The 25,607-nt window shown below is 54.6% G+C and overlaps 8 protein-coding genes across 8 annotated transcripts; 6 read left to right on the top strand and 2 right to left on the bottom strand.

Annotated features, from left to right (window-relative positions):
- Positions 1-304: 304 nt before the first annotated feature.
- MYCGRDRAFT_106951 (Serine/threonine protein kinase) lies at positions 305-3,956 on the top strand (the record flags this gene model as incomplete). The annotated part of the gene is made up of 2 exons (XM_003857551.1): positions 305-1,765; positions 1,818-3,956. The coding sequence occupies 2 exons, from the start codon at positions 305-307 to the stop codon at positions 3,702-3,704; spliced, it is 3,348 nt and encodes a 1,115-aa protein (XP_003857599.1).
- A 3,120-nt stretch (positions 3,957-7,076) lies between these two features.
- Positions 7,077-7,610, top strand: MYCGRDRAFT_32491 (uncharacterized protein; the record flags this gene model as incomplete). The annotated part of the gene is made up of 1 exon (XM_003857552.1): positions 7,077-7,610. One exon carries the CDS (start codon positions 7,077-7,079, stop codon positions 7,608-7,610), a length of 534 nt encoding a protein of 177 aa, XP_003857600.1.
- A 1,021-nt stretch (positions 7,611-8,631) lies between these two features.
- Positions 8,632-12,503, top strand: MYCGRDRAFT_65403 (uncharacterized protein; the record flags this gene model as incomplete). Its single annotated transcript, XM_003857553.1, has 1 exon — positions 8,632-12,503. The coding sequence occupies one exon, from the start codon at positions 8,979-8,981 to the stop codon at positions 12,501-12,503; it is 3,525 nt and encodes a 1,174-aa protein (XP_003857601.1).
- A 1,307-nt stretch (positions 12,504-13,810) lies between these two features.
- Positions 13,811-14,923, top strand: MYCGRDRAFT_65399 (uncharacterized protein; the record flags this gene model as incomplete). Its single annotated transcript, XM_003857554.1, has 1 exon — positions 13,811-14,923. One exon carries the CDS (start codon positions 13,811-13,813, stop codon positions 14,921-14,923), a length of 1,113 nt encoding a protein of 370 aa, XP_003857602.1.
- Positions 14,924-15,188: 265 nt separating this feature from the next.
- On the bottom strand, positions 15,189-16,315 carry MYCGRDRAFT_33694 (uncharacterized protein; the record flags this gene model as incomplete). Its single annotated transcript, XM_003855999.1, has 2 exons — positions 15,189-15,787; positions 15,850-16,315. The coding sequence occupies 2 exons, from the start codon at positions 16,313-16,315 to the stop codon at positions 15,189-15,191; spliced, it is 1,065 nt and encodes a 354-aa protein (XP_003856047.1).
- Positions 16,316-16,763: 448 nt separating this feature from the next.
- MYCGRDRAFT_106949 (uncharacterized protein) lies at positions 16,764-20,296 on the top strand (the record flags this gene model as incomplete). The annotated part of the gene is made up of 5 exons (XM_003857555.1): positions 16,764-16,898; positions 17,040-17,336; positions 17,386-17,987; positions 18,450-18,551; positions 18,692-20,296. 5 exons carry the CDS (start codon positions 16,764-16,766, stop codon positions 20,043-20,045), a joined length of 2,490 nt encoding a protein of 829 aa, XP_003857603.1.
- A 245-nt stretch (positions 20,297-20,541) lies between these two features.
- On the top strand, positions 20,542-21,265 carry MYCGRDRAFT_102155 (uncharacterized protein; the record flags this gene model as incomplete). Its single annotated transcript, XM_003857556.1, has 1 exon — positions 20,542-21,265. One exon carries the CDS (start codon positions 20,701-20,703, stop codon positions 21,052-21,054), a length of 354 nt encoding a protein of 117 aa, XP_003857604.1.
- Positions 21,266-22,552: 1,287 nt separating this feature from the next.
- MYCGRDRAFT_31283 (peptidase aspartic) lies at positions 22,553-24,535 on the bottom strand (the record flags this gene model as incomplete). Its single annotated transcript, XM_003855998.1, has 2 exons — positions 22,553-22,854; positions 22,975-24,535. The coding sequence occupies 2 exons, from the start codon at positions 24,533-24,535 to the stop codon at positions 22,553-22,555; spliced, it is 1,863 nt and encodes a 620-aa protein (XP_003856046.1).
- Positions 24,536-25,607: the final 1,072 nt, after the last annotated feature.

The raw sequence follows: 25,607 nt of genomic DNA, 5'->3' as shown, positions 1-25,607 counted from the left end.
TCGCGAGGCCTTCTCCCCGAACACGCGAACTTCCTCTCGACTCCGCGTCCACCGCGAAGCCACGGCTTCGGCACATAATCTCCACGCCCCGTGCATCTTGAGACGTGCCATTCGAGTGCGACCGTGAGAAACCTTGGACGTCGCCGGCAATCCTTCATCCGCGCCGCTGTGCAGGCACACTGACCGGAAGACGCGCTTGCTCCCGAGAACAGAGCATACTCCTGCCCTACTGCTCGACCTGCCTTTGTCGCCCGTCGACTTCGCCGCTGTGCTTCCTTCTCTTTGTGGTGGATAATTGCCCATCATGTCGTCGGCCGCCGTTCAACCGCAGAGCCCGCACTCTCACCAGCAATACGGCGAACACTACACACCCACCTCTGCCGCTCACGCCAGCGCCGCACCTACGACCGTGTCATCTCCACAATCCGCATCACGGCGGCCTGTAGGCAATACTTCAGGCCCAAACACTCCCCAGCAGCAGCAGTCACAGTACTCCTCTGCAGCCATGGGCTCACCGCGCGGTCAAGATTCGCCCGGTATGAACGCATCGACCTACGCCCAATTCTATCCCGAGCCGGCAACGTCCTTACCCATCCGCGCCGCCACGTCCTATCAGTCTCAGTCGCCGAATCCCGCACCAGCATCGTACGATTCACGAGGATACAGCTCACGTCCGCAATCGCAATCGCAATCGCATGCACAGACTGGGTATGGAAGCGGGAGTGATAGCGATCGTCGGCGGACAACACAACCATCAAGGGAAGAGCAGCCAGGCAGTGGACGGAGCCAGCGTACACGCAATGCCCCTACATCTAGCAGATCATCCACGGCTGTCGGTCAGCCTCCCATGGGTACAGATCTACCGCGGGAGAACAGTGCTGTTATCAACCGTATCGTAGTTGATGATCCGCAGGAGGATGTGGCTCGGGCAGAAGCTCGCAAGGCCGAAGGCCGGCCACTGGGAACTACCAACAATATGCAGGATGTTGCAGAGGCGGCACCAGTACAGCGGAGCCGTCAGGAACATCTCAAGCACGGAAATTCGCATAAGAGCAAAGAGGTCAAGTTCGGCGACTACATCCTCGGTCAGACAATTGGCGAGGGAGAGTTCGGCAAAGTCAAAATGGGGTGGAAGAAGGATTCCACTGTCCAGGTTGCCATCAAGCTGATCCGAAAGGAAAGCCTCGCCGGAAACACTACTCGCCTTCCTAAGATTTACCGGGAAATCCACATCTTACGCGAGCTTCAACATCCCAACATTGTCCGCCTACACGAGTTTGTGGAGACGGAGCGACATATGGGCATCATTCTGGAATACGCCTCTGGAGGCGAGTTGTTCGACTACATTCTCAATCACCGCTACCTCAAAGACCCTGCAGCGCGGAGACTCTTTGCTCAACTGGTTTCTGGTGTTGGATACTTACATAAGAAGGGCATTGTTCACCGCGATTTGAAACTGGAGAATCTGCTATTGGACCGCAACAAGCACATAATAATCACCGACTTTGGATTTGCAAACACATTCAACCCCGAGGATGAGCTAGGTGAAGAGGCGGAGAATCGGATAGGCGACAAGAACTATATCAAGTCGCAAGGACTGGACAAGGTGATACCGTGGAGAGATGGCAGAGATGGAGGTCACCGGAGAGGCGATCTCATGCAGACATCGTGCGGAAGTCCATGTTACGCGGCTCCTGAGCTGGTCGTGAGCGATGGTCTCTACACTGGCCGGAAGGTGGATGTGTGGAGTTGCGGTGTCATTCTGGTGAGCTACGAAGAGTACGTGCGCTCGCCCACCTTTTGCTAATCATTCTCAGTACGCCATGTTGGCAGGATACCTACCTTTCGACGACGATCCCGCGAATCCTGAAGGCGACAATATCAATTTGCTGTACAAGTATATCGTCAGCACTCCATTGACCTTTCCCGAATACGTCACACCACACGCTCGCGACCTCCTACGAAGAATACTGGTCCCGGATCCCCGACGAAGAGCAGACCTGTTCGAGGTCGCTCGTCACAGCTGGCTGAGCGAATACACACATGTTGTAGGTTTCATCGGAAGTCGGGTCAAGAGTGATGTGGATCCAGTCTCTGTGCGCAACGACGGTGAGCCACAACTCGGACGTAGCGCTTCGGTCAGGGAGCCAACGACTAGAGGCCCTGCGGACCGATCTTCCATGTCTGCAGCGAAGCATGCTGTCATGGCCGGTGTCGGTGGTGACGAAGCGAATGACATGCGGAACAAGACTTCCCGCGACCAGAAGAGACGGACAGTACAGCTGGAGTATGTGGCACCGAATGTTGCAAACCCGCGCGGAGACTCTTCTCAAGATCTTGGCGGTCGCAAGGCGGTGTCACAATCTGCTGGCACGGCATCGAGGACAAGAGCACGAGCAGACGGACACGGACCGGTCGAGGTTACATCGTCGAGGCAGGATGGCTCCATGCTTCCACCCTCGAGTCGACCGCAGCAAAGAGCTGTGTCAGACGCAACTACCGGTTTTGGAACGTCTGCCGGCAGCACAGCACGTCCTACCAGTATGAGCGGTGCGCTCGGTGTTCCTTCGCGGCTGCCATCACGAGGAAACTCGTACAGCCAACCGTCTGCTGCTCAGCCAACCACTACGACTGCCCAAGGCAAAATTTCTCAGCCAAAGTCTGGCTCAGGCTATATGATCGCGGGCGGGTCAGCCGCTGGCGAAGCAGAGCCATCCACAAACGCCACTGGGCGACCCAGCACTGGCCGCAAGGCCTCTGGACGATCAGGTGCACCATCGCAACAGAAGAGCTCGTCTGGGCACAAGCGGAGCAGCACATTGGGTAGCCTCGCGGACAAGGTTATGAACCGGAACAGCTCCAGACGCTCAACACAGCAGGAAAGTGCAGCGGCAGCAAATGAAAAGCGAGATCGCAGGTACCCGCCGGTCAGCATGAAGAACGCGATGCCGAATGCCGACATCGAACAACCACGTCCATCTACAGACGGACGTCGACCAAGCTTCGGCTTCAACCGCAAAGCATCGAAGGAGGGAGAAGCAAGCATATCAAGCAAGAGGACCTCCAGACGCTTTTCGTGGCTGCCTGGCAGCTTGAGCATGAGCAACTTTGGCGGCAAGAAGGACCAGAACTCGGATTCTGGCGATGACGGGTACCGTCCTCCCCGATCGCAACAATCACAGCAATCTCGGTCTAGTCGACCAGGCAGCAAAGGTGTGGCCTTGGGGCGCGGAGAATCTTCTAGTCCGGCTGGTAGCAACACCATAAACCACGAAGAACGCCGCGGCAATCCTTCGAACCTACGTTACGACAAAGCCCTGCCGCCCTCTCCAACGCAGTCCGGACTCGCCATGAATGCCACTCCACCGCTTATGCAGCGCAAGCAATTCCGCGACGACGGTTATGGCAATAACATGCTCGAACAGGACCCTCCTGAGCGATTCTATACTCCCGTCCAAAATCCAGGCTCCGCCTCTGAACCAAACCACGGCCAGCAGTACGTCATGGCCGAAAACGGTGACTGGGAGGAGTACGACGCCGTCCAGCAGCCGCAGCAGATCCCGCAACGTCGCGACCAGAGTTTGAGACCTCACCAACGCCGCATGGGCGACGCCTACGACCACGGTCATGGAGGTAGTTCGAGCGCCACGCGTCGCGTCATGGACTTCTTCCGGCGTCGTGGGAAGGACAGAGGCGAATTGTAGGATCTTCGCAGGAGGTTCCGTGGCGATCACGATGGGCAGAGCGATGGCTGGTGGCGTGAGGTGGGATTTGACAGAGTGAGATGAGTGTTGGGTCTATTGGGCCGTCATTGATGTGGATGAATTGGTTATACGAGCAGCAGCACGAGCAGCAGCAACAGCGAGTCGAGGCATGCAGGCCAGAGGCGAAGAATGGAAACCGAACCGAGAGCAGCTGGAGAGAACGTTCGAGCGAGACGAGCGAGCATGTTGGGCATTTTTCTGGTTTAGTGGGCGGGCTTCTTGCGGGCATCAATCATGTTTTGAATTAGGGTCGGCTTGGGCGCGCGGTGAGGCTTCTATAGAGAGAAGCGGATGCATAGGTATGGCTTGAAATGGAAATAATGTAGTATCTTGTTGGCTCGACAAGTCAGAACTTTGGTATTGCGGGCGGCACCTTGCCTTCTGGCACAGAAACCAGAAACCACGGTGGAGTTTTATCCCTGGCGTGATGCAACCTAAAATTGTTTGCTGCTCTTCCACCTCCAACCTTCCTCCCTCTGCACTTCCACGATTGCCAAATTCGGAATTTACCTGATCGACGGCAGCCATCATGTCTTCCGGGTCGTACATGAATACGTACAACGAGTACAAAGCCGGCACCATCGCTACGTACGATGGGGAACTTGGGACCAAAGACAGCCTCAAGAAGACGAACGGGGCATCCAAGACGATAAAACACATCATTCCATTGGGAGAGTTCACGAATCTGGCCAAAGTCATCGCCGAATCTACCAAGCCCAAAATCGGCTTGCCTTCTCATATTGGCTCCCTATTGCGGAACGTAATTGGGCTTAGACGAGACGGAGCCGAACTTTTCAGCAGCTTCAGAACGAGCAGAAAGAAGCAGGCTGCCGAGGGGATAGGCGATGCTGGCCACCATCACTTCATCACCGTCCTGGAGACAGTCTTGTTAACGCTACATGCCGCACAAGAGCCGGGAACACAGGAAGCGAATGCTCCACGATCGATGGAGAACATGTTCGCATTGCTCGCCGTGGAGGAGCCTTCAGAGCTCCTCGTTCGACTCCTGGAAAAAAGGCGGCCACCAAGCCTTCCAAATCAGCCAGCACGGTGCTGTTCGAAATAGAACAAACGGAAGAGGATGCCATGTTTGCAATTGCAATGTTCTTCAAGGATGTCAACGCTGTTCGAAAGAACATCCAGAGAATTTGGAAGGACTACTGCGAGGGCGAGGCCGATGTCATCAGCGCAGCGGTCACCACTGACACCGCGTTCACGCTCTTGAGGCACAGCTGCGATTTGGTTCAGGAGTCTGTTCCCGGCAAGCCCAATTTCACGGAAAAGGTGATGAACCTGCACTCATACGTGGGAGATACTTCCGACTCGGGAGCAGACTTCATCGAATGGACGTGTATTCTCACCGCCCAGAAACTCGAGCAGTTCCAAGAAGTGCTGAGCCAATCGAGCGTTCCAATCCTCAAGCCTGGCCATTTCGGAGTGTACAATTCCAGACAGGATCGTATGAGCCTCACTCCGGACGAACGCAACCGTGAGGATTACATCGTTCTCATGGAGCTTCTACCCGAGTTCGCCAAATTGAGCAAGCTCGACATGGACGTGCCGGCGCAGGACGAGCTGACGAGAGGTCTGCGAAAGTTGATGGCCGCCCGGACATTGACAGGCATGCCCACGTATACCTACTTCTGCACGCAGATACTGCTCGACATACTCCATCTTCTCCGAGAAGACGCTTCTAAGCCATTCCAGAAGCCTCAGGACACCTCGAAGCGTGTCATCGATACGCTTGACGGCTATTTCAAGTTCTCCCGTGGCAAGCGCCGGCCGTCTACCTGGCCTCAGCAAAATGACCAGGTCATTCGGTACTTGTCCGCCAGTGCGAAGGAATGGGGTCTGCAAGACAGAGTCGGCTAGGCCCTTGCGGCCGCTGCAATCAACTCTGATGGGAGGAGAATCACTTCTCAGCCCTTCCATTTGCTCAAGAATCACCCGGTGCTTACTGGTCTCATGGTGTTCCGTCTCAATCTGCTGATGAACGAGTTTGGCATTGACCTGTGCAATGCTTGGAACATCAGCCAATCTACCCGAAAGCAAGACCGATCCGCGCGGTCTCAAAACGACCTCCCCAGTCAAGGACATTTTCCGCGCCAGCTGCGTCGACGGCGCATTGTTCGTTCTCTCCGTCTCGGACATCATCGCCATGCTGTGTGTCGCCGCCAAAGCCGAGCGTACGAGCAATCCATCATTCGACGTTCTGGCCTTCACTCGCAACACTGCCACTCAGCGGCACTTTACTACACTGCAGATCTTGCAGGCCGCCCGTGAAGGCGTCGCTAGCGAGGAGATGCATCTCTTGTTCGACTACTTTGGCCTTCGTCAAAGAGCCTACACGCTTCTCGACACGCTCAGACGCGAGCTGGACGGCGAAATGCTGCGTTACTTCGGACCCAATTACATTGAGGACTACTCGCAGCTGCCATACATGGTCGGGTACATCTTCGACGTCGCGCATGGTTCGGATCGAGTGGCGGAGGAATTGCGGATCAAGCATAATGGCAGCGAGATGCTTCTTCGAGCTTCGGAGATCGTGGCGAAGTTCTTGGAAGGCGAGGCTGAGGAGAGCAAGGGAAGTTACATTCGTGCAAAGAGCTTGGCCAAGGCGGCTGTCGGTACGAATCAATCTTGAGAGCCGGATCGACTCATTGCCCAACGACAGGATCAGGAGTGAGAGAGCGAGATCAGCTCCTCCGTCTCTGGGTGGCTTTGGATGCCTTACGACCGGAGTCGAGTCGACTCTTGCTGCCTGAAGCAGAGCTGTCCTGCCATTTTAATTCACCATCCGAACATCGGCTAGCGGCTGAGAGTCGAGCACCAATCACATTGCTGCGAGGCAGACATCATGTGCTTTCCAACAAAGCAAAGAGCAGAGCACAATGTCGAGGTCGCGAACAATGTGCTTTGCACAAAGCCTGGTACTAAGTATACCCATCCCCAGGAGGAGTTCATTGTTCGAACGGATCGTGGCTGATCGTCAAGATTCGTACGTAGTTGCTCTCCGTGTTCGCTCTGATCATGTTCCGTGCTTGTTGCTCTCTTTCCCTTCCGTTCTTACTTCCTCTCGTGTTCAGTTCCTTCCAATTCCTGCTTTCCACGTTCGATATCCACTCCTGGAAAGTATCACATACCACGTCTGCCGGTCAGACACCTCACGAGCAGTATCTTCCCATTCCATTCCTTCTCTGTGTCCGTTCTGCTTTTCCACTCGCAGCTTCGATTGTCTGTCCTCCTACCACAGAAGAAGTCATGGCTTCCATCACTCGCCGCTCCCTAGCGTCCGACCGGGTCCCCATCACCATGCGTCCTCAAGTCCACAACGTCGTTGCGGGCGTAAATCTCAACTGCCGTCTCGACCTCAAGCACATTGCGCTGAGCGTCCGAAACGCCAGCTACAGACCCAAACGATTTCCCGCCGTGGTCGTCCGACAGCGCGAGCCAAGGTCCACAGCGCTAATCTTTCGCAGCGGCAAGATGCAAATCGTGGGGACCAAGTCCGTGGACGACGCACGACTAGCCGGCCGGAAATTCGCGCGCATGTTGCAGAAACTCGGATATCAGCCGCGGTTCGAGGACTTTACCGTGCAGAATATGGTGGCGAACGTCGACACGAGGATGACGATCCATTTGGAGGGCTTGATGCTCACTCCTGGAACACACAACTATGAGCCCGAGCTGTTTCCGGGTGCGGCGTTTCGGATGGTGGATCCGCTGGTGACGTTTCTGGTGTTTCACTCGGGGAAGGTGGTGCTGTTGAAAGCGAAGAATGAGGAGGATATGCATGAGGCGTGGGATAAGTTTTATCCTCTGTTGATGCAGTTCAGGAAAGAGTGATGCTTCGTTAAGGACGATATGGCCCTAGGTGGGTGGAAAGGCAAAGAACGAGTAGACGACAGTAATGAAATGTTCTTTTGCATGATTGCCAAAAATGACCATGGTTATGTATGTATGAAGGACCATACTACTTTCCTTGACTGCAAGGCTCTACAGTACTGCACGTGTTCAGGACAGCACCGAACGCTCTGTAAGGCATCAGTGCTCCAAAACACTAGCCTTTCGAGCGGTGGTGTGCAGATCGCTGACGCTGATGGCAAAACTAAACTTGAGGACTGTCAGCTGTGGCTCTTTCAATGTAGCCATGCGAAGTGCTCGATGAGGGGAGAGGTTGAAGATCAGGACAAGAGGGGTTTCCTCGTTGCAAAGCTTATCCGCATCAAATGAGTACAAGTCTTTCTCGGACTGGTGCCAGCTATGTTTCTTCATCATAACAAGAGGGTGGTGGATTTCGTGAATGGGATTATGGTATGGATGAGGTACTCACTGTAGTCGATTTGGCCGCCTCCCGCCTGCTTCACGTGCCTAACGTACACACGAAGAGCCAGAAGATGGCAAGTGGCGATTGCGATTGATGTGTATTTGGAGCTCTTTGCAAGGTGAAGTCTGATGGAGAAGGAGGAATCGAAATTTCGAAAGTCTATTGGGACTGAGGCTAAGCTTTGCGGGCCGTCGAGCGTTCTCGCTGCTTTGGTTCCTCCGATTGGCCGACTATAAATCCGACCTTCAGCGACAGAGTCAGATGGTGCAGTGGACTTGAATTCCGAGACTCGAATCTTGAGGCGGAGGATTCAATGAGGGTCGGAATCACAAGGCCCAAGAGCGGCCAAGAGGAATGCGACGTTGGAAAAAGCGTGGCTAAGGTAAACGTGCAACCCAAGAAGATACCTTGGCGGCTTTGTTTCGGGAAGGTGGTTCTGAACCCTGCATCCGATTGAGCAAACGCCGAGACTTGACGCCAGCCCTTGGCCATCACGAGAGACCGGCGTGACACGTGCGTGACTGAGGAGATGCGTGGGGCCAACATGCCCCGGTCTGGTATCCTCGGTGGCCATCGACCTCGATCCATGAACCATCCATGAACAGATCGCAAATGTGCGCTGTATCGACATCTGGACGTCGCCCCCTTCACCGCAGTTCCTCGGAATCCTATTGACGACGCCTCTTCCTTTGTCCTCCACGTCAGCCGGAGCACTTCTATCGCTATCTGTAGCACATTGTACGCACCCACACGGAACCGATTCCAAGGATCCATTGATCACATTACCGACCCCGCTATATACACCCTGGCCTTCGATGCGGTGAATCCGATTCTGCGCTGCTGCCGGCGACAACAAGCACCGAAAGCGCTCACTCCAATCCTCCACGATGTCGACCTCGAGGGTGGCCTCCGGCGCCCACATGACGACCACGACCCTACGGGTAGAAGGCATGACATGCGGCGCATGCACAAGCTCGGTGGAATCGGCATTTGAAGGAATTTCTGGAGTAGGAAGCGTATCGGTCAGCTTGGTCATGGAGCGCGCGGTTGTTACCCACGATGCGGAGACGATCAAGGCAGAACAAATCCGCGAGATGATCGACGATCGTGGGTTTGACGCCCAAGTGATCAGTTCGGATCGACCTGAAAGTCCGTCCGATGCTTCAGAAGAGGATATCCTGTTGGAGGATACCGGCTCCAGCGTACTCGGCAGTGGTATTTCTACAACCACTCTGCATGTTGGTGGTATGACCTGCGGCGCGTGCACATCTGCAGTTGAGGGAGCTTTCAAAAACATACCCGGTGTCAAGAGCTTCAGCATATCTTTACTATCAGAACGAGCGGTGATTGAGCATGATGCGAGCATCATCAACTCGGAGAAGCTGGCAGAGACGATCGAGGACACAGGGTTTGATGCCGAGATCCTGGAGACGAAAATCGCCGAACCCATCGTTGCAAAATCAAAGGAGAGGAGGAAGGAGACAAGCAAGCGACTATTGACTACCACGGTTTCAATAGAGGGCATGACTTGCGGAGCCTGCACCTCTGCGGTCGATAGTGGATTCGTGGACACTCCTGGACTGGTACAATTCAACATCAGCCTCTTGGCCGAGCGTGCTGTCATATTGCATGATCCGGAAATCTTGAGCGTTGCGAAGATTGTTGAGACCATCGAGGACAGAGGCTTCGACGCTACCGTCATCACCAGTGTAGAGGAGGGTGTGCAGACTTCAGGTGCAAACTCTACGATACAACTCAAGATTTACGGTCTGCAGAGCCCCGAGTCCGCAGCCGAGCTTCAAGCTCTACTCAACGGGATCCCGGGAATCGCCTCTACTAGCGTCAGCTTTTCGACTGGCCGCGCATCGCTAACACATACACCCGCCAAGATTGGACTACGAGCAATTGTTGAAGCTGTTGAGAATGCCGGATACAACGCTCTTGTGGCCGAGTCGGACGACAACAATGCTCAGCTGGAGTCACTAGCGAAGACCAAGGAGATACAGGAGTGGAGACGAGCCTTTAGGGTTTCGCTCACTTTTGCCATCCCAGTCTTCCTGCTCAGCATGGTATTTCCGATGTTCATACCGATACTCGATATTGGCAGAATCAAGCTGCCAATAATCCCAGGTCTATGGCTGGGCGATGTGCTATGCCTAGTCTTGACGATTCCAGTGCAATTCGGCATTGGCAGGAGGTTCTATGTTTCCGCGTTTCGGTCGCTGAAGCACTGGTCGCCGACAATGGATGTTCTTGTAGTGTTGGGCACATCGGCCGCATTCTTCTTCAGCTGCGCAGCTATGCTTGTTTCGATATTGACACCACCCCACTCTAAGCCTGCTACGACATTCGACACGAGCACAATGTTGATCACATTCATCACACTGGGACGATTCCTAGAGAACCGCGCCAAAGGGCAGACCTCCAAGGCTCTTTCCCGGCTCATGAGTCTCGCTCCTCCGATGGCCACGATCTACTCCGATCCAATAGCAGCCGCAAAGGCAGCAGAGAATTGGGACGCCAACGCTGAATCGGAGAAGCCTTCGGCTGACGCCATGGACAACAACGGATCGGCAATGGAAGAGCGAACAATACCGACAGAACTCATCGAGGTGGGCGATATCGTCGTGCTCAAACCAGGCGATAAGATCCCCGCGGACGGCATCGTTACTCGCGGGGAATCGTATGTCAATGAAAGTATGGTCACTGGTGAGGCGATGCCTCTCTACAAGAAGCCGGGCTCTACACTCATGGCTGGTACTGTCAACAATGCTGGTCGTCTTGACCTCAAGGTCACAAGAGCTGGCCGGGACACTCAACTCAGCCAGATTGTTCGACTCGTCCAAGAAGCTCAGACCACTCGCGCGCCAATTCAACGGACGGCCGATATGGTCGCCGGATACTTCGTTCCCATTATCATTACCCTTGGACTGACCACTTTCGTTGGCTGGATGGTACTGAGTCATATTCTTCCGCATCCTCCCAAGATCTTCTTGAAGGACAACAGTGGTGGGAGGATCATGGTCTGCGTCAAGCTATGCATTGCCGTGATCGTCTTTGCATGCCCGTGTGCGCTTGGTCTAGCCACCCCGACCGCAGTCATGGTGGGTACTGGAGTCGGCGCGGAGCAAGGAATTCTCGTCAAGGGCGGTGCGGCCTTGGAGACTGCCACGAAGATCACACATGTTGTGCTGGACAAGACTGGCACACTGACCATGGGTAAGATGAGCGTTGCTGAGTCGGAGCAGAGTGGCAAGTGGAGTGCTACAGAGCAGAATGTCAGACTCTGGTGGACTCTTCTCGGGCTCGCCGAGACTAGCAGCGAGCATCCCATCGCGAAGGCTATCTTTCTGGGCGCGAAAGAGAAGCTCAAGCTGAGTGCTGATGAGCAGATCGAGGGCAATATGGGTGACTTCAAGGCGACTGTCGGGAAGGGCATCTCCGCAACGATTGAGCCGAGCGCGCCCTTCGAGCGGAAACGGTTCAACGTGCTCGTTGGAAATGCTCTATTCCTACGAAAGAGCGGAATCAAAGTTCCGGCGACAGCGGAGGACGAGTACGATGAGGACGCGACAAGAAGGCTCTCAATGTCCGCCGCACCGTCCTCATCAAAGGCGCAATCTGCTGGAGTCACCACAATCTACGTTGCGCTCGACGGCGAGTATGCTGGCTCAGTCGGTCTTTCCGATACTCTCAAAGCATCCGCTAGAGCCGCCATCTCCGCCTTACACCGCATGAACATCGGCACATCACTAGTCACCGGTGACCAAGCCGCCGCAGCGCACCACGTCGCAGCTCTGGTTGGCATCTCGCCCGAGAACGTCTTCTCCGGCGTCCTCCCTGAAGGCAAGAAGGCCATCGTCACAGACTTTCAACGACAAGGACAGATCGTCGCCATGGTCGGAGACGGCATCAATGACTCTCCCGCGCTGGCCACTGCCAATATTGGCATTTCCCTCGCCAGCGGTACCGACGTCGCCATGGACGCCGCGGACGTTGTGCTCATGAAGCCGAATCAGCTGTTGGATATTCCCGCCTCGCTACATTTGAGCAAGACCATCTTCCGACGCATCAAGCTCAATCTCCTGCTTTCGTGCATCTACAACGCTGTTGGCTTGCCGATCGCGATGGGCTTCTTGCTGCCGTGGGGCATTACCCTGCCTCCCCTCGCAGCTGGTGCCGCGATGGCTTGCTCGAGTGTTACAGTCGTCGTCAGCTCACTGCTGTTGAAGATCTGGAAACGGCCAGACTGGATGCGCGACTCCGATCTTGAACCTGAATTGTCGACCTTGAGGAAGATGAGCTTTACGTCAAAAGTCCGGGACTTGCGCGATGTGATTCTGGGGAAGAATCGAGGCGAAGAAGGGGATCGCGGGGCGTATGTGCCTTTGCAGGATATTGAAGCGGTTTGAAGCGTTCTCGTCCTTTGGCGTGGCTACTTTGATTCAGCGGTATATGTTTACGAGGCAACGAGTCGGGTTGTGCGGAAGTGCATTGCTTGAATACCCAGTATATTGATAGCCCGTCGCTATGAACCTATCATTTGAACGCCGGAAGTGTTCTCGTTCAATGGTTTCTTGGAGCACTGCAATTTGAGCTTCGAGTGAGAAGTATGAATATTCTCGGCCCCTGACGTCGGGAGGGTTGAGCGTACCTAGCTCGAAGTGGCTTGCATGTCTTTGTCCAGTCTCAACCCGTTGCTCCACCTGCATGAACCTCGCCGTGTTGTGCGGATGCATCGGAATGACAGCATAATAGATTTGTCGAAGTTTGAGTTGGGTGCTTCGGTCTCAACACCATACCTATGGACCTCCGGCACGTAAGTTGAGGCGGATTTCCTCACTGCAGAAGACGGGAGGGGAGGTTGGAGCACAAGGTTTGGCCCTGCCAAGACGTCACCGGACCCTTTGCTGCAGGGCTGCGTCACTGGAGAGGTCAAGTGAATGTCGGGACCACGCGCCGCGGCGCCAGATCTCGAATGGGTGTCTTGCAGAAGGAGCGTGTTGGTGACTTGGATGCGCGGCGTGGCTGGGACACCTCGCAGGACTTGTGACTTTTCCTTCGTGCTCCCTTTCTTCGACATACTACTTCTCTGAGCGAGCCTTACATTCGGCATTCTACGACGCCGCTACCTCACGAGCCCGTGCACGATATGGCACGAACACGCCGTGCCAGGGAGGAGATCGCAGACTCTTGGGAGGATGTTGGCAACAGCGTAAATTCAACACCGGACGACAACATCTACGGCGAAGACGAAGAGCGCGATGAGTTAGGCAGCGAGTACCAAGCGCGAAGTGCAAGACGAGACGGCCATGTCGAAGCACCACGCCGCCGGCCATTACGATCCTCAGTGGAGCCAGAACTGGTCATGCCTTCCTCTCCCGATGCCGCACCTCGAACTCGCCTCTCAACGACACAACGTGCCAACACACCACACTTCCGCCTCAACCAACGCAGCTTAACGAGCGACGCTGGAGAAATCAGAAAGAAGCAGCGGACTACAACCCCGAGAATGAGGATGTCAGATCGAAGCATGACAAGTGATGCTGGCAGGATGAATGGCTCGGGGTTGAAAGAGCAACATGATGCAGATTACGACAGCGATGAGGAGGAGGTGACTGGTTCACAATACCCGGCGATGATCTGGCGGCGCATCGTTCGACCGCTGCTGAGATACTTCACGGATGTGGTGGGATATGCTCTACATCAGGTCAAACCTATGCTTGGTTGGGCACTGCTGATTTATGCGTTGGCTGCTGTGCTCGTGTTCGGCACGGGGTTCCTCACCAACAGCATCAACAATGCCTTGTCGCCGGTCTGTCGCCTACCGTTCACATCGCACCTATCATTCTGTCCTTCAAAGAGTGCGGGAGAAGTCCATGGCACGGCAGAATTCGACAAGCTCGTGCAGGCGCAGGATGCTTTCCAGGATGTTCTGGCCAGCACATCAATTGGCGCAACCCTCCCGCTGGATATGAAGCGAAGTGAAGCAAGCATTCGAGACCTAAAGCATGTGGTAGAGTACTCGAGCCTCCCATCCAAGAACGAGCTGGTATTCGAGTTCGGAGGCTTCATCGACACCGCACGTCAAGCATCGCAAGATCTCAGCCGCTTCAACTCCCGCATCGGACGAGCTGTCGACCACATTCTCTCCACAAATCGCTGGACTCTCAGCGTCATTGACGGCGTCTCGGAAACCGAAGCGTCTCGCGGCGCGATCTCGAAATGGATGGGCAAGAACCTCAACATCTTCTCTCCATTCCAACCGGTCAGTCTCTCGCGCGATGTTCTCCTCGATCAGTATCTCCGCCACACCAGCGCGGTGGAAGAGCAGATTCTCAACCTCATCGCAGAAGCCTACGCGCTGCGCGACATCCTTGAGAACCTCGACGGCCGTCTCGATGTCATAGCAGGTATCGCAACGCGCGATGGGATCAAGACTGAAATGAACAAAGACGAGCTATTCGCGACTCTATGGACCAAGCTAGGTGGCAACCGATCTTCCGTCTCGAAGATCAACCAGCAGTTGGAGCTCCTGAAAAATGTCAGCGCATACCGGAGACAGGCTTGGGGACATGTCACGGCCACACTGCTCAAGCTTCAGGAGATCCAGGCGAGCTTGGAAGATCTGAGGGAACGGGTCGCGATGCCCGAGACCGTGGGTACGGCCAAGGTGCCGTTGGATGTGCATATCGAGAACATCAACCGTGGAATTGAGCGGTTGGAGAATCAGAGGGACAGCTCGAGGAAGTTGGAGGCGGAGAACTATGCTAGGATCGTTGGAAAGGCGGAAGCGAACGAAAAGAAGTCACTTGGTGGCAAGGAGCTATGAGTGATGATTGTGCCGAAGAGGTTTGGGATTTGTTCATTGTTTGGGTTTGTTGGGATCAGGTAGGCAAGACGGAATGATTTTTGGAAGTGCACTAGGATTGATGGATTTAGCAGATACATCGGCCAGACGACAGCAGATAGCACGAGCTCAGCGAGCATTGATTATGCGAGCGTTGGGTGTTCTCAAGCGAATGATACCCATCACGCCTGCACGAAATGAACGACCAGAATTGCCATCCACATTTTCTACACATTCAGCATGCTTCTTAGTCTTCCGCCGGCAGACCGAGGATGTCGTAGCTCAACTTCCACAACTTCCCGGCGGCCTCGTCGTCGTAGGCATTCTTGCTATATCCCGACATGGACGTAGCACCCTCGATGCTGCCAAGAATCGCGGGCGCCTCCACGGCTCCCTCTTCACCGACGTCCCCCAGGTACCGGCCTCCATTTTTGCCTTCAAAATGTGGCGACACAGCGGCCCATACCGTGGTGGCGGCACCTTGCTCCGGAGTCTTGAATACGTGGCCGACCTTGTCGACTCCAATCGTCTTCCAATCCGAGTCGTCCAAGTGTCGACCGAGCTCCGTCATGATGCCGCCAGGGTGGACACTCAAGCCGTGCAGGTTTCGAGAGCCGTAGTGCTGCTCAATGGAGATGGCCATGTAGATGTTGGCCATTTTCGATTGACCATAGGCAGTCCACTTGTCGTAGCCGTTCTTGTAGTGGATGTCGTCGAAGTTGCCGTGGCCGAATTGGTGACCGAGAGAGGAGACGGTGATGACTCGGCTGGAGATGCCGGACTCAGCGGCGGATTGGAGGAGAAGTGGCTTGACGATTTGGAATAGGAGGAAGTGGGCGAAGTGGTCTGAGAGTGAGGTCAGAGGATGTGCTCTTGTCGATGATCACAGATGCAGAAATTCAACTCACTTGTGCCAATTTGGAGCTCGAGCCCGTCTGTGGTCTTGGTATAGGGACTGGCCATCACGCCCGCATTACAGATCAACAGATTGAGCTGCCCGTTGGCCCGCTTCTTGAACTCTTCGGCGCCTTGGCGAACGCTTTCCAAGGAGTCTAGATGAATCTCAATGGCTTGTGGTCGAGGAATGTCTTTGGCAGAAGACTTGGAGACGACATCCTCGATGACTTTCTCAAGCTTGGGCATGTCACGGGCTGTGAGAAAGAGCGTGACACCGGTCTCGTAAAGCGCTCTCGCGGTTTCGACACCAATGCCGGAAGATGTGCCAGTGATCAGGGCAGTCTTGCCCTTGAGAGTGCCGGCAGCATTGCAATCCTTGACAATTCGGAGAGCCGTTGGACGAGAATCTCCTGGACCTTTCGGCTCCTTGTGGACATCGGCGTAAGGTTGATATGGGGTCTGAGGTGCGAATGACATTTTCGATGGTGGTCCCTGACGTTTTGGGAAGTTTGAGAGGTTAATGAGATGGCACCTTACAAGCGTTTCGGTCCTTATAGCACGAGGGTAGACGTCTGCCTAGAACCACGCAATGCGAAGGTGGGTAAGCAGCATTCTCGCATATGCAATATTCCTTCCGCATGGTGGAGTACACGGTGGTGTTTGGCCTAAGTCCGGCTTATGAACGAGCTCATTGCACCGGATCCGGGCGGAAAGAGGCTATGCTCAAGTCCAATGTCCGGATTGTGCATCGTGTGCGGGCACATAGCCGTGGATAGGTTTGAAGAGTAGTGCGTCCAGAGGTTCATCGTGAGGTGGAGTGGTTCACGTCTGCTGCACTAGCGTGGTTGCTTTCTCCTACCCGAAGTTCGACCGGTCTACAGAAGAGTTTGAAGACACCACGGCACGACAACTCTTCGCTTGACACATGGCCTTCTCATTCGCGTTCGCCAGCGATGGTGCAAGTGATGATGAAGGTGTCGTGTCTACAAGTCAGCAACCAGCGCCTGTCGCTGCCACTCCTGCAGAAGTAGCAGCCAAATCGCATAAGCTGGAGGATCTGGTAGGTACGCCAAAATTCCTGCGGTGACTCTTTGTCTGCACATAAGATCGGCGAGTGCTTCAAAAGGCAGCTGCCAGCATGGTGCATCCCCCCATTCAACGCTCCTTTCGTCTTTCTGACAGCTGACATGCGCAACCTTAGCTATCAACATTGCCCGAGCGATTGAGCTACAGCACCGTTCGCGTTGAATCTCCTCTGGGCAAAGTCATTTACCTGCCACGCCGGGAGCTATTCGATGTACGGGTTCAATTGCTCCAAGATGTGTCGACCGACAATGACAATGTGATCGACCAATTTGAGAATTCGGACATTCGAGCAGGTGTCTACGAGGGAGGCTTCAAGACGTGGGAATGCTCTCTTGATCTTGCGAGCCTCTTGCTCGATCGAGGCCCTCGGAAAGACATCGATGAGCTTACACGATGCGATCAAATCGTCGAAGTCAGTATTCTCTGCAACATGCAGCTGTATAAGGCTGACAAGAATCCAGCTTGGCTGCGGAACTGCTCTACCTACTCTCACATTGTTCAGACATGCACTGCTGAATGAAGCCTCAGGATTGAGGTTCACGTTGGCCGACTACAACGAGGAAGTCCTACGACTGGTGACTCTGCCCAATATCCTCCTGACATGGGCCGCGAATACGCCCGGAACCGGTTTCTCAGACTCAAACACCGACGGAACGAGCGCTGGCGACCTTGAGCTTACGCCAGACCTTCTCCAGCGCTTCACAGAAGATCTGACCACCAAGAGAATCAATCTCAACTTCATCTCAGGAGCGTGGTCGCCAGATCTAGCAGGCCTCATTCCTACATCAGCCCCGGACATGGGCTTCGTAGTTTTGGCAGCCGAGACGATCTACAGTCCTGCCTCGACGGATTCGTTTGTAGACCTGCTGGTACTGCTTCTCAAGCGAGTACAGATGTCGAAAGCTATGCTGGGTGCGAAGAGAATATACTTTGGGGTTGGCGGTTCGGTCGACGGGTTGAAGGAAGCGTGTCGAGAGAAGGGAGCGGTCGCATCCGAGATCGAAAATCATGGCGTGCAAGGCATGGACGCAGGTGTTGGTCGAGCTCTGGTCGAAGTTCAAATGTACTAGCCAGCCGTGGAGTTTCTGAGCACACCTCAAGCTACCTTATCCCGGCCTCGAGAAAGTATACCGGGTCATCGTTCAAGGGCGAAAGCGGAGCTCTTCCGCTGAAAGCTGGACCTTGCCTTGCATGCCGCGCACCGCCATTGCCTTGCGATTGTTGTAGGGACAGCTTTGTTGAAATTGTTTCGAAATTGTCGTCGGAGATTCCACCTCATCTCCTGAACAAAAGCGCGGGCGACGGGCGCTGCCGTCAAAGAGGTCTCGACGCCCCGTGTTGAACCAATCAGTGAGGACCAACCCTGTCGGGTTCAACATCACGACGCCCACCCCATGCCACTCTCTCCGCAACCTGAACTTCCCGGCTCTCCCTTCTTCACGATTCAACCATGTCCAACTGTATCTAGTCGCTCGTTTTGTTATTCTGCTTCCTATTCCCACGATTTTCACTGCACTCGCTTTAGAGCACTTCCGGACATCTTCACGATCGAGACCCGACTGGATTGCGACCGCGCGCCGTCCTGGCACCCGAACAAGGAGAGCGCACGAGCAGGCGAAGAGCCTGAGTAGGACTTCAAGATAGCAGAAGAGACTGCGTCCACGGTGGCGACCTCACGGCAGCCGCGAACATGGACACGCGCAACATCTTCAAGCGATGCGTACAATGTCCGACCACTACGCCAACATGTCCTTCATGTCCGAAGAGCCAGATCTGCTCGCTGGTGCCCGCAACCTGCGAGCAGTGCTCATACATGACCTGCATCGCAAACCCTGTCCCGGCTCCTCCGTCCAGCAAGACCAATGTGGGAGCGATCGCAGGTGGCGTAGTAGGCGGAATGGCTTTCATGGCTCTGGCTGTGTTTTTCCTCTGGCGATTCTGGATCAAGAAGAGGAGGGAGCAACAAGAGCTGGAAGCGGAGGAGTGGGAGGAAGATGAGATCGATCAGCAGAAGGGAACGGAGCGCAGATTCACAGCGATGCGCGCGGATAATGCTTCGACACGGACAAGAGGCTCCATCGCGAACAGTATTCTCAGTCGGGCGAGCAACATCATTCAAATCGCGTACATTCCCGGAGTCACGAATCGCAACGGGTCCGGACACAACAGCGTTGCTCCAGTTCCGCCGATTCCAGCAGCCTATAGGAATGCACCACCGAAAAGTCCTCTCAGCGGAGAGAATGATGCATTGTTCTTCCGACCTGGCGATCTTCGCGGCAGCACATACTCTGGAAACTCTTCGCTACGATCTGGCAACCGCGATACACAATACACTCGACAATCAATCACACCATCTTTGGCTCGGTCGTCTATGATGTCGGGTCACTCAGATGTCTACCGAGATGATGCTACAACCGAGCCTATGCCTGCTCTGACAGTGATGCGCGCGGCGCCGCGAATGGTGTCGGTCAAGTCATCTGCCACCTCACCCTCGGAGTCCATCAACTCGCCTGCTCCGTCGCTACCGAGCAGCGCGAAAGTCATGGTCCCAGGCCAGGGAAATGCGGCAAATTCGAACTCTGCGCAAAGCGTGCGTGCAAAAGCTACGCAGATCACTGTCGGCAAAGCCAAGGCCGGGAAGAGTACTCCCGATACAAATGCAAGCGATGCGTCCACGGCTCCGTCATCGCAATTCACGCCCGCAACTTCATCCCCACTGGTCTCGATTTCCACCGACGACGACGACGAGGAGGAGGAACACTCCCGCGCTCGGCAAAGCCTAGGCACGGCGCCGATGCAAGCCCCGCTGCTACCTCTCATTCAGCCCTCCGAAAGTCCCTTCTTCGATGCATCAGAAACACAATCTAGTAACGCATCGCCCGCCGGAAACAAACCGAATCCATACGCGACGATGGCTTCATCGGTACGAAACAACCCGGACCGACCAAAGCGCTCCTCTCGAGGTCCATCGAATCTCAGCGCGGTGTACGAAGAGAGCACTAAAAGCAATAAAACGGCCGGACGGGGTTCGGAGAGCGAGGGAGAGGGCTCTGCAGCGAAGCCCGCGGGAGGCGGTCCTTTCAGTGATGCGCACGCAACGAAACGAGAGGACATGAGATGATCGTAAGACAAGCTGGAAAGAAGACTTGCAGATCTTGAGTAAAAGAAGGATGACGGGAAGGATTTCAGCGAGCAGGCTCGTCTCGAAACGACACGAGGCACGAGTTTACGCTGGCGTTACGGATTGAAAGCGGGCTCTTTTGACCGCTCGGAAGGACCTTTGGTATTTGCGAAAGGATTGGGATATCGTCTGGTTTGGAAGCCGTTTCTTATGTGGCGATGAACCGCTTTGCTTCGCTTCTCATGTTGATGAAATTTTTGCTGAATGTAGCGAATGCGCGAAATGGAACGACAGCTTCTTCTCTTCGACATTCTCATTCGTACAGGATTGTAGCAGACAAGTGTTGAATGAGGAGCAAGCGTGTGCTCGTGATGGGCAGATCATGCCCGAAGGATGCGCCGCAGCTCCAACAGCTCCACCAGCTCCCGCATCCTGAGCAATAGAGTTCATGACTCCTACATATGATGCCAGGCAGCAGCTCGAGAGCTGGAGGATTCAGAGATCCTGGTGTCGGAGCGATCCTTCTATCGATACCTATATTGACTGACTTGCAGACACCGTTCCTTGCTTCCCCATTCCGGGGATCGACAAACTGATATACACGCCGTTCTATTCACTTAAAAGAAGGCAAGATTGACATCTTGTCAAGCGCAACATGCCTGGAGAATCCATGGATCGGAGTCGCTTTCTGAAGGAGTACGTTCTAGACGTTAAGACGGAATTTACAATCGATGGCAATAGTGCAAATTGGGTCCCTACCACCCACGTTCGAGCTCAGAAATGGGGAGAAGAAATCAGTGTGATAGATTTGAAGGACGAAGCACCGAAGGGACGATTCCGGCACCGCAGTGCGACGATGGCTCTCGGCCCGGACAACAAGTTCCTGATCATTGCTAGAACGCGATCATCCGAGTTCACAGGTACGAGACCAAGGAGCAGGTCGCTGAGCTCGTCGGCCACAGTGGTAGTAATGTGGGCAAGCTTATATTCGCCCCTGTCCCAGAGATAGGAGCATATGCACTGCTGTCTCAAGGCGGCGACGAGGAGAACTCCAAAGCGAGAGACTCAATCATCATGTGGCATCTCCACTCGGACGGGAAGCAAATCGGAAGAAAGATGCCCATGGCCGTCGAAGGTCTAGCAGACAAGTCTATCGAAGCGATCGCAAACGACCTCGCGAACCACCACGGACTCGACATTGATGCCATCAATCGGATAAGGCTTGGATTCGTGGAGACATTAAAGAAAGCGGACGTCCAGAATCGAGCCTCTGTCCTGCAGAAGAGCAAAGGGCACTTTCCATCTTACAACCCTCAGCTCATCAGCTGCGACGGCAAGAGCGTCCTGCTGATTGAGCACGGCGAGAGTAGTCAATCAGGTATGCGACCAAAGGAGGAACTACCGCAAGTCGTTGTCCGTCCGTTGGCCGATATCAGTCGAGTCTCAATCCGTTTGATGGGCCACACCGATACCATCATCTGGGCGTCTTGGTCGCCTGTCGATCCGCGCACCATTGCCACCGCTTCCTGGGACGGAACGCATCGCATTTGGAATGCAGAGACAGGGGAGTGTCGACATGAGATTGAGAGGCCTGAGAAGAGACAGAACTGGGCAGGTGCATTCTCACCGGACGGAAAGTATGTCTTGCTTTCGGGAACGGATGATGTCGGAGTGTATGAGGTCGACACCGGGAAGAAGATCTCCGAGCTGAAGCATGACGGTCTTGCAGCCTGGGTCCGCACACTAGCATGGTCGCCCAGCGCAGACGAGATTACGCTAGAGAACAGTGCGTCCGTTCTCCTCTGGCGACCTTTTGCTGACAGAACGGGCGACGAGGTCAACGAAGTCGTCATGATGAAGTCGGAAAGTCGACTCATGACAATCATGAACTTCATCCGGATTGAATGGCTAGGTCGACGAGGGCAGAAGTTGGCCGTGAGGCTGAGCGAAGGAACGTGGTTCGTTTGGGATCGAGAGAAGAATGTCAAGTGGAGGTTTGAGCGACCCTTTGGCGTGGAGATGGACTCCTTCAGCACAAGTTTTGTGTACGTCGAGGAGACGGAGACGTTCTTGTCGTTGGATGGCGATTGGAAGATCCGTGAGTGGAGATTGGAGTGAGTGCTTTTCAGGCCACTCTCGATTTTGTTTATCGAACGCTGCTTCACCGTGGATGCGATCGCAGCTGTTTGATTCATTACTGTTCATTACTGTACTCCTCAACGGAGTCGCTGCTTCTTACATCACTTGAGCTAGCTGTTGCCCGTTGTGTGTAGCATTACCACTAATCCGCGACCTGCTGGCGTCTACTGTGGTGTCCTCTTTCTTTCGGACTTCCAGTCCATCTGATCGCTTCGTGTTCTCGCGTTTCCACTTCGATCGATCCTATCCGTCCGACTTTCTTGGTCGGAACCGTGCCATCAATGCTCCCATGAAACAAAGAACGCCTCGCTAAAAACACTCCATCACGCTGCTCCTCAGCTTTGCAACTCTTAATGACCTCCTCGACCTCAACCAAAAGTCCCAGTCCCCGTCTCACCATCATTCAATTCAAACGAAAACGCCCTCCTCAGCGTCTTCTCTCTCTCAACTTCGACCACCTCTTCTGGCCTGACAACCTCGGCCAATTTACTGCCCCTCCTCACTTGTCTCCCTTCCTCTCCAACGTTAGTCTCAACTCCATTATACACCTTCTCCCTCCAAGCCAACGCCTCCTTCTCACTCAAACTGTGTCCGTCCTTCTCCCTTACAACCGGCATATCGCCCGGCATCTCATGAATCTGTGCATCCCGGCCATCCGCTTCGCTGATCTCTGAAATCGGGCTGAACAGTGTCGCTGTGCCGGTATGGCTGCTATGTGTGCCTTCACCGGCCGAAGGCGTGGTGGGTGTTACGGGTCCGCCGAGGGCGCCGGAGAGGTAGAACGCTGGACTTGATGGAGTGGAGGATACAGAGCCACCAACTATGCCTGGACCGCCGCCTTCGAGTTCGGCTTTGGGAGGGAAGGCGTCGCTGTAGGTCGCTGGCTGGTTTTGAGGAGTCTTTTCACTGTCCGTGTCGGAGAGGTGATGGTGCCGCGTTGAGGCGTTGCGTTTGTGACGGCGAAGGATGAAGATTGTGATTGCAGCGATGATGGCGATGACGGCGATGGCTGCGATGGCGATGCCGGCTTTGGCGCCGGTGGTGAGATTGGAGTTGGAGGACGAGGTATTGGAGGTAGAAGTGGGATTGCCGTTGTAGTCGCGAGATGGTAGCATGGCGACGAGGCTTTGTTTCGCGGATGAGTCCCAGGAGACTTGAGAGATGTTGAATGTAGCGGACTCCCAATTGACGGAGAGGTAGGCTTCTTGGAGCAAAGTGCGGCCTAGGGTGTATTGAGTCGCATTCTGAGCTCGTTGAAGGGGAAAGTAGCGAGTGTCGTTTGCAAGGCCTTTGTATGGTGGTTTAGCGGTGAGGTCAAATGCAGCATATGGAAGGCTGATTTGAGTAGTCTGCCCACCCGTGAGCTCCTGGCCGAGGCTGAATGTGACAGTCGCATCGCGGTCGAGGAGGGATTGATGTAACGTGTCGTTGACGAGGTAGAGGTTCGTGACGTTGTCGTAGATGAGGCCGAACTCGGACTCAAAGAGCCTGCAGGATTCTTCTGGAAGCCATATGTGAGGGATCGTGCTGTCGACGTAGGCGTAGATTGGTTCGGGAAGGAGTTCTTTGGCCACCGGGGAGGAAGAGACATTAGACGGTGTACTGACAGATTGAATGGCAACGACAATATCTCGATCGTTGTCCACTCCCAACGTCCATTCGAGTTCGTTCTCGACAAACTTCGACGCATCGTATCCTCCTAGTGTGAGAGAGGCCAGCACACCAGTCGAGCGATATTGAGCACCCGCTGTGTATCCAAAGGAGACACTCGGAATCAGCTTCTCCTCCTTCAGCAACGCCATATACGAGGGACTCTGGGTATTGAAGTCGGTAAAGTTTGTCGCCTTTGAATTGACACCAAACATGCCCAAGTAAAAGTCCTCCACCGCGAATGTGCCCACAGTAGTATTCTTCAATGTTGGTCCTCCTTCGCCCTGCCCTCCCAATCCCACTGCATCGTATCCGTAGATCGCATTGCCCGTGTATCCCAGATTCCTCTCAATCCACAGATCATAGATGCCAATCCGATCGAAGCTCGTTGAAGCGTTCGAATCAAATGTCCAACCTCTCGACTCCGCGCATGCGGTCTGTGATGCTGCTGCTTGACAGCCTTGTGGTAGAACAACCCATGTTTGATATCCTGCTGTTGAAACCAATGTCCGTACGTTTTGTGCTGGGTTGCCCACGCGGAGAGTGAACGTCGACCACGCGCCATCTATGCCATCCCAGTTCTGGTCAGGGTTAATCGATATGGGTGCCAGGATTGTGTTATTATCTTTCTCGCGCGTATCGAGTCTCTCGGCGGTCGCATGGCTCGCTGCAAAGGCAAGGACAAGCAACGCGGTTGGCATTTGCAGTAGACGGCGAAGGAGAGTGCGCTCCATGGCTCTTTACCAGATAACCAGAGCGAGTCAGACTCGGACAAGGGTCTGTGGGTGGCTCCGTGGCTCGATCACGGCAAAGTTTCGATGCGACAGGCCAGGACGACGAGACGCCTGTGTCGGAGATCCGTCGTGAGTATTGTCATGGAAGAGGTAGCATTGTTGCGGGGAAACGAACGAACGAGTGACGACGAGGACGACAGCAACGAAAGATGGGCCACGGGCAACCAACGACTCCTCGCGATCCTCCCGTCCAAGCCACCGGCGATAGAATATACCAAGACGCAGGATTGATTTTTGACGACATGGGTGGGATGCCTGATGATCCCTGCGGGGAGGAGACGGGAGTTCCTTTCCTCAGCCGTTGATCGACATGATCAGACGGGAATCACTGGAATCCTCCCAAGACGGCCACCTCCGTCTTCGCTTATCCTCCATCTGGTCGTTCTCCGAGGGAGATGATGGGTTACGATGTGATGTAACGAGTGCGAGTGGATAGTCTCCTTGCATGCTCGGTAAGTACCTCTTCTTGCCGTGTTTCACCACCGCGTAGCACACAAGGCACTCGGCGAAGGATTCTCGCTAAGAAGATGGTGGACTGGGCATCCCATTGAATGCATTCGCAGATGCGAGAGAAGAAGAGCGAAGATGGGACGACGACGACCACGGGGGAGGATAAGCTCTCCAAAGGAGCATATGCCTTAAGGTATCTCTCGTTCCCGCTGCAGACCATCCGATGGCAAACATCAACGCGCGTACCCTCCACGATACCTTACGATACATCAGGATGCTTTGATCCTTTCGCCGCCAGCCGAAGCCCGAGCTGCGAACGGATCATGGCACGACTCGGTCAAGACTCAATAGACGCGACAACTCGGCACATCACAACAACATCCTCATCCACCCTTGGATCGAGAATCTCGTCCGTCACTTCACCTCCCTTGTCCAACATCAGGAACGCAATCGACGGTATTTGTTTCCATTGCGACGTCCATTAGGAGACTGCGGGTGTGAGATGTTCGGGTGAGCATAGCGACAACAG

Source organism: Zymoseptoria tritici, chromosome 1 (assembly GCF_000219625.1).
Source record: "Zymoseptoria tritici IPO323 chromosome 1, whole genome shotgun sequence".
Taxonomy (NCBI): domain Eukaryota; kingdom Fungi; phylum Ascomycota; class Dothideomycetes; order Mycosphaerellales; family Mycosphaerellaceae; genus Zymoseptoria; species Zymoseptoria tritici.
This window is presented reverse-complemented; position numbering and strand designations above follow the sequence as displayed.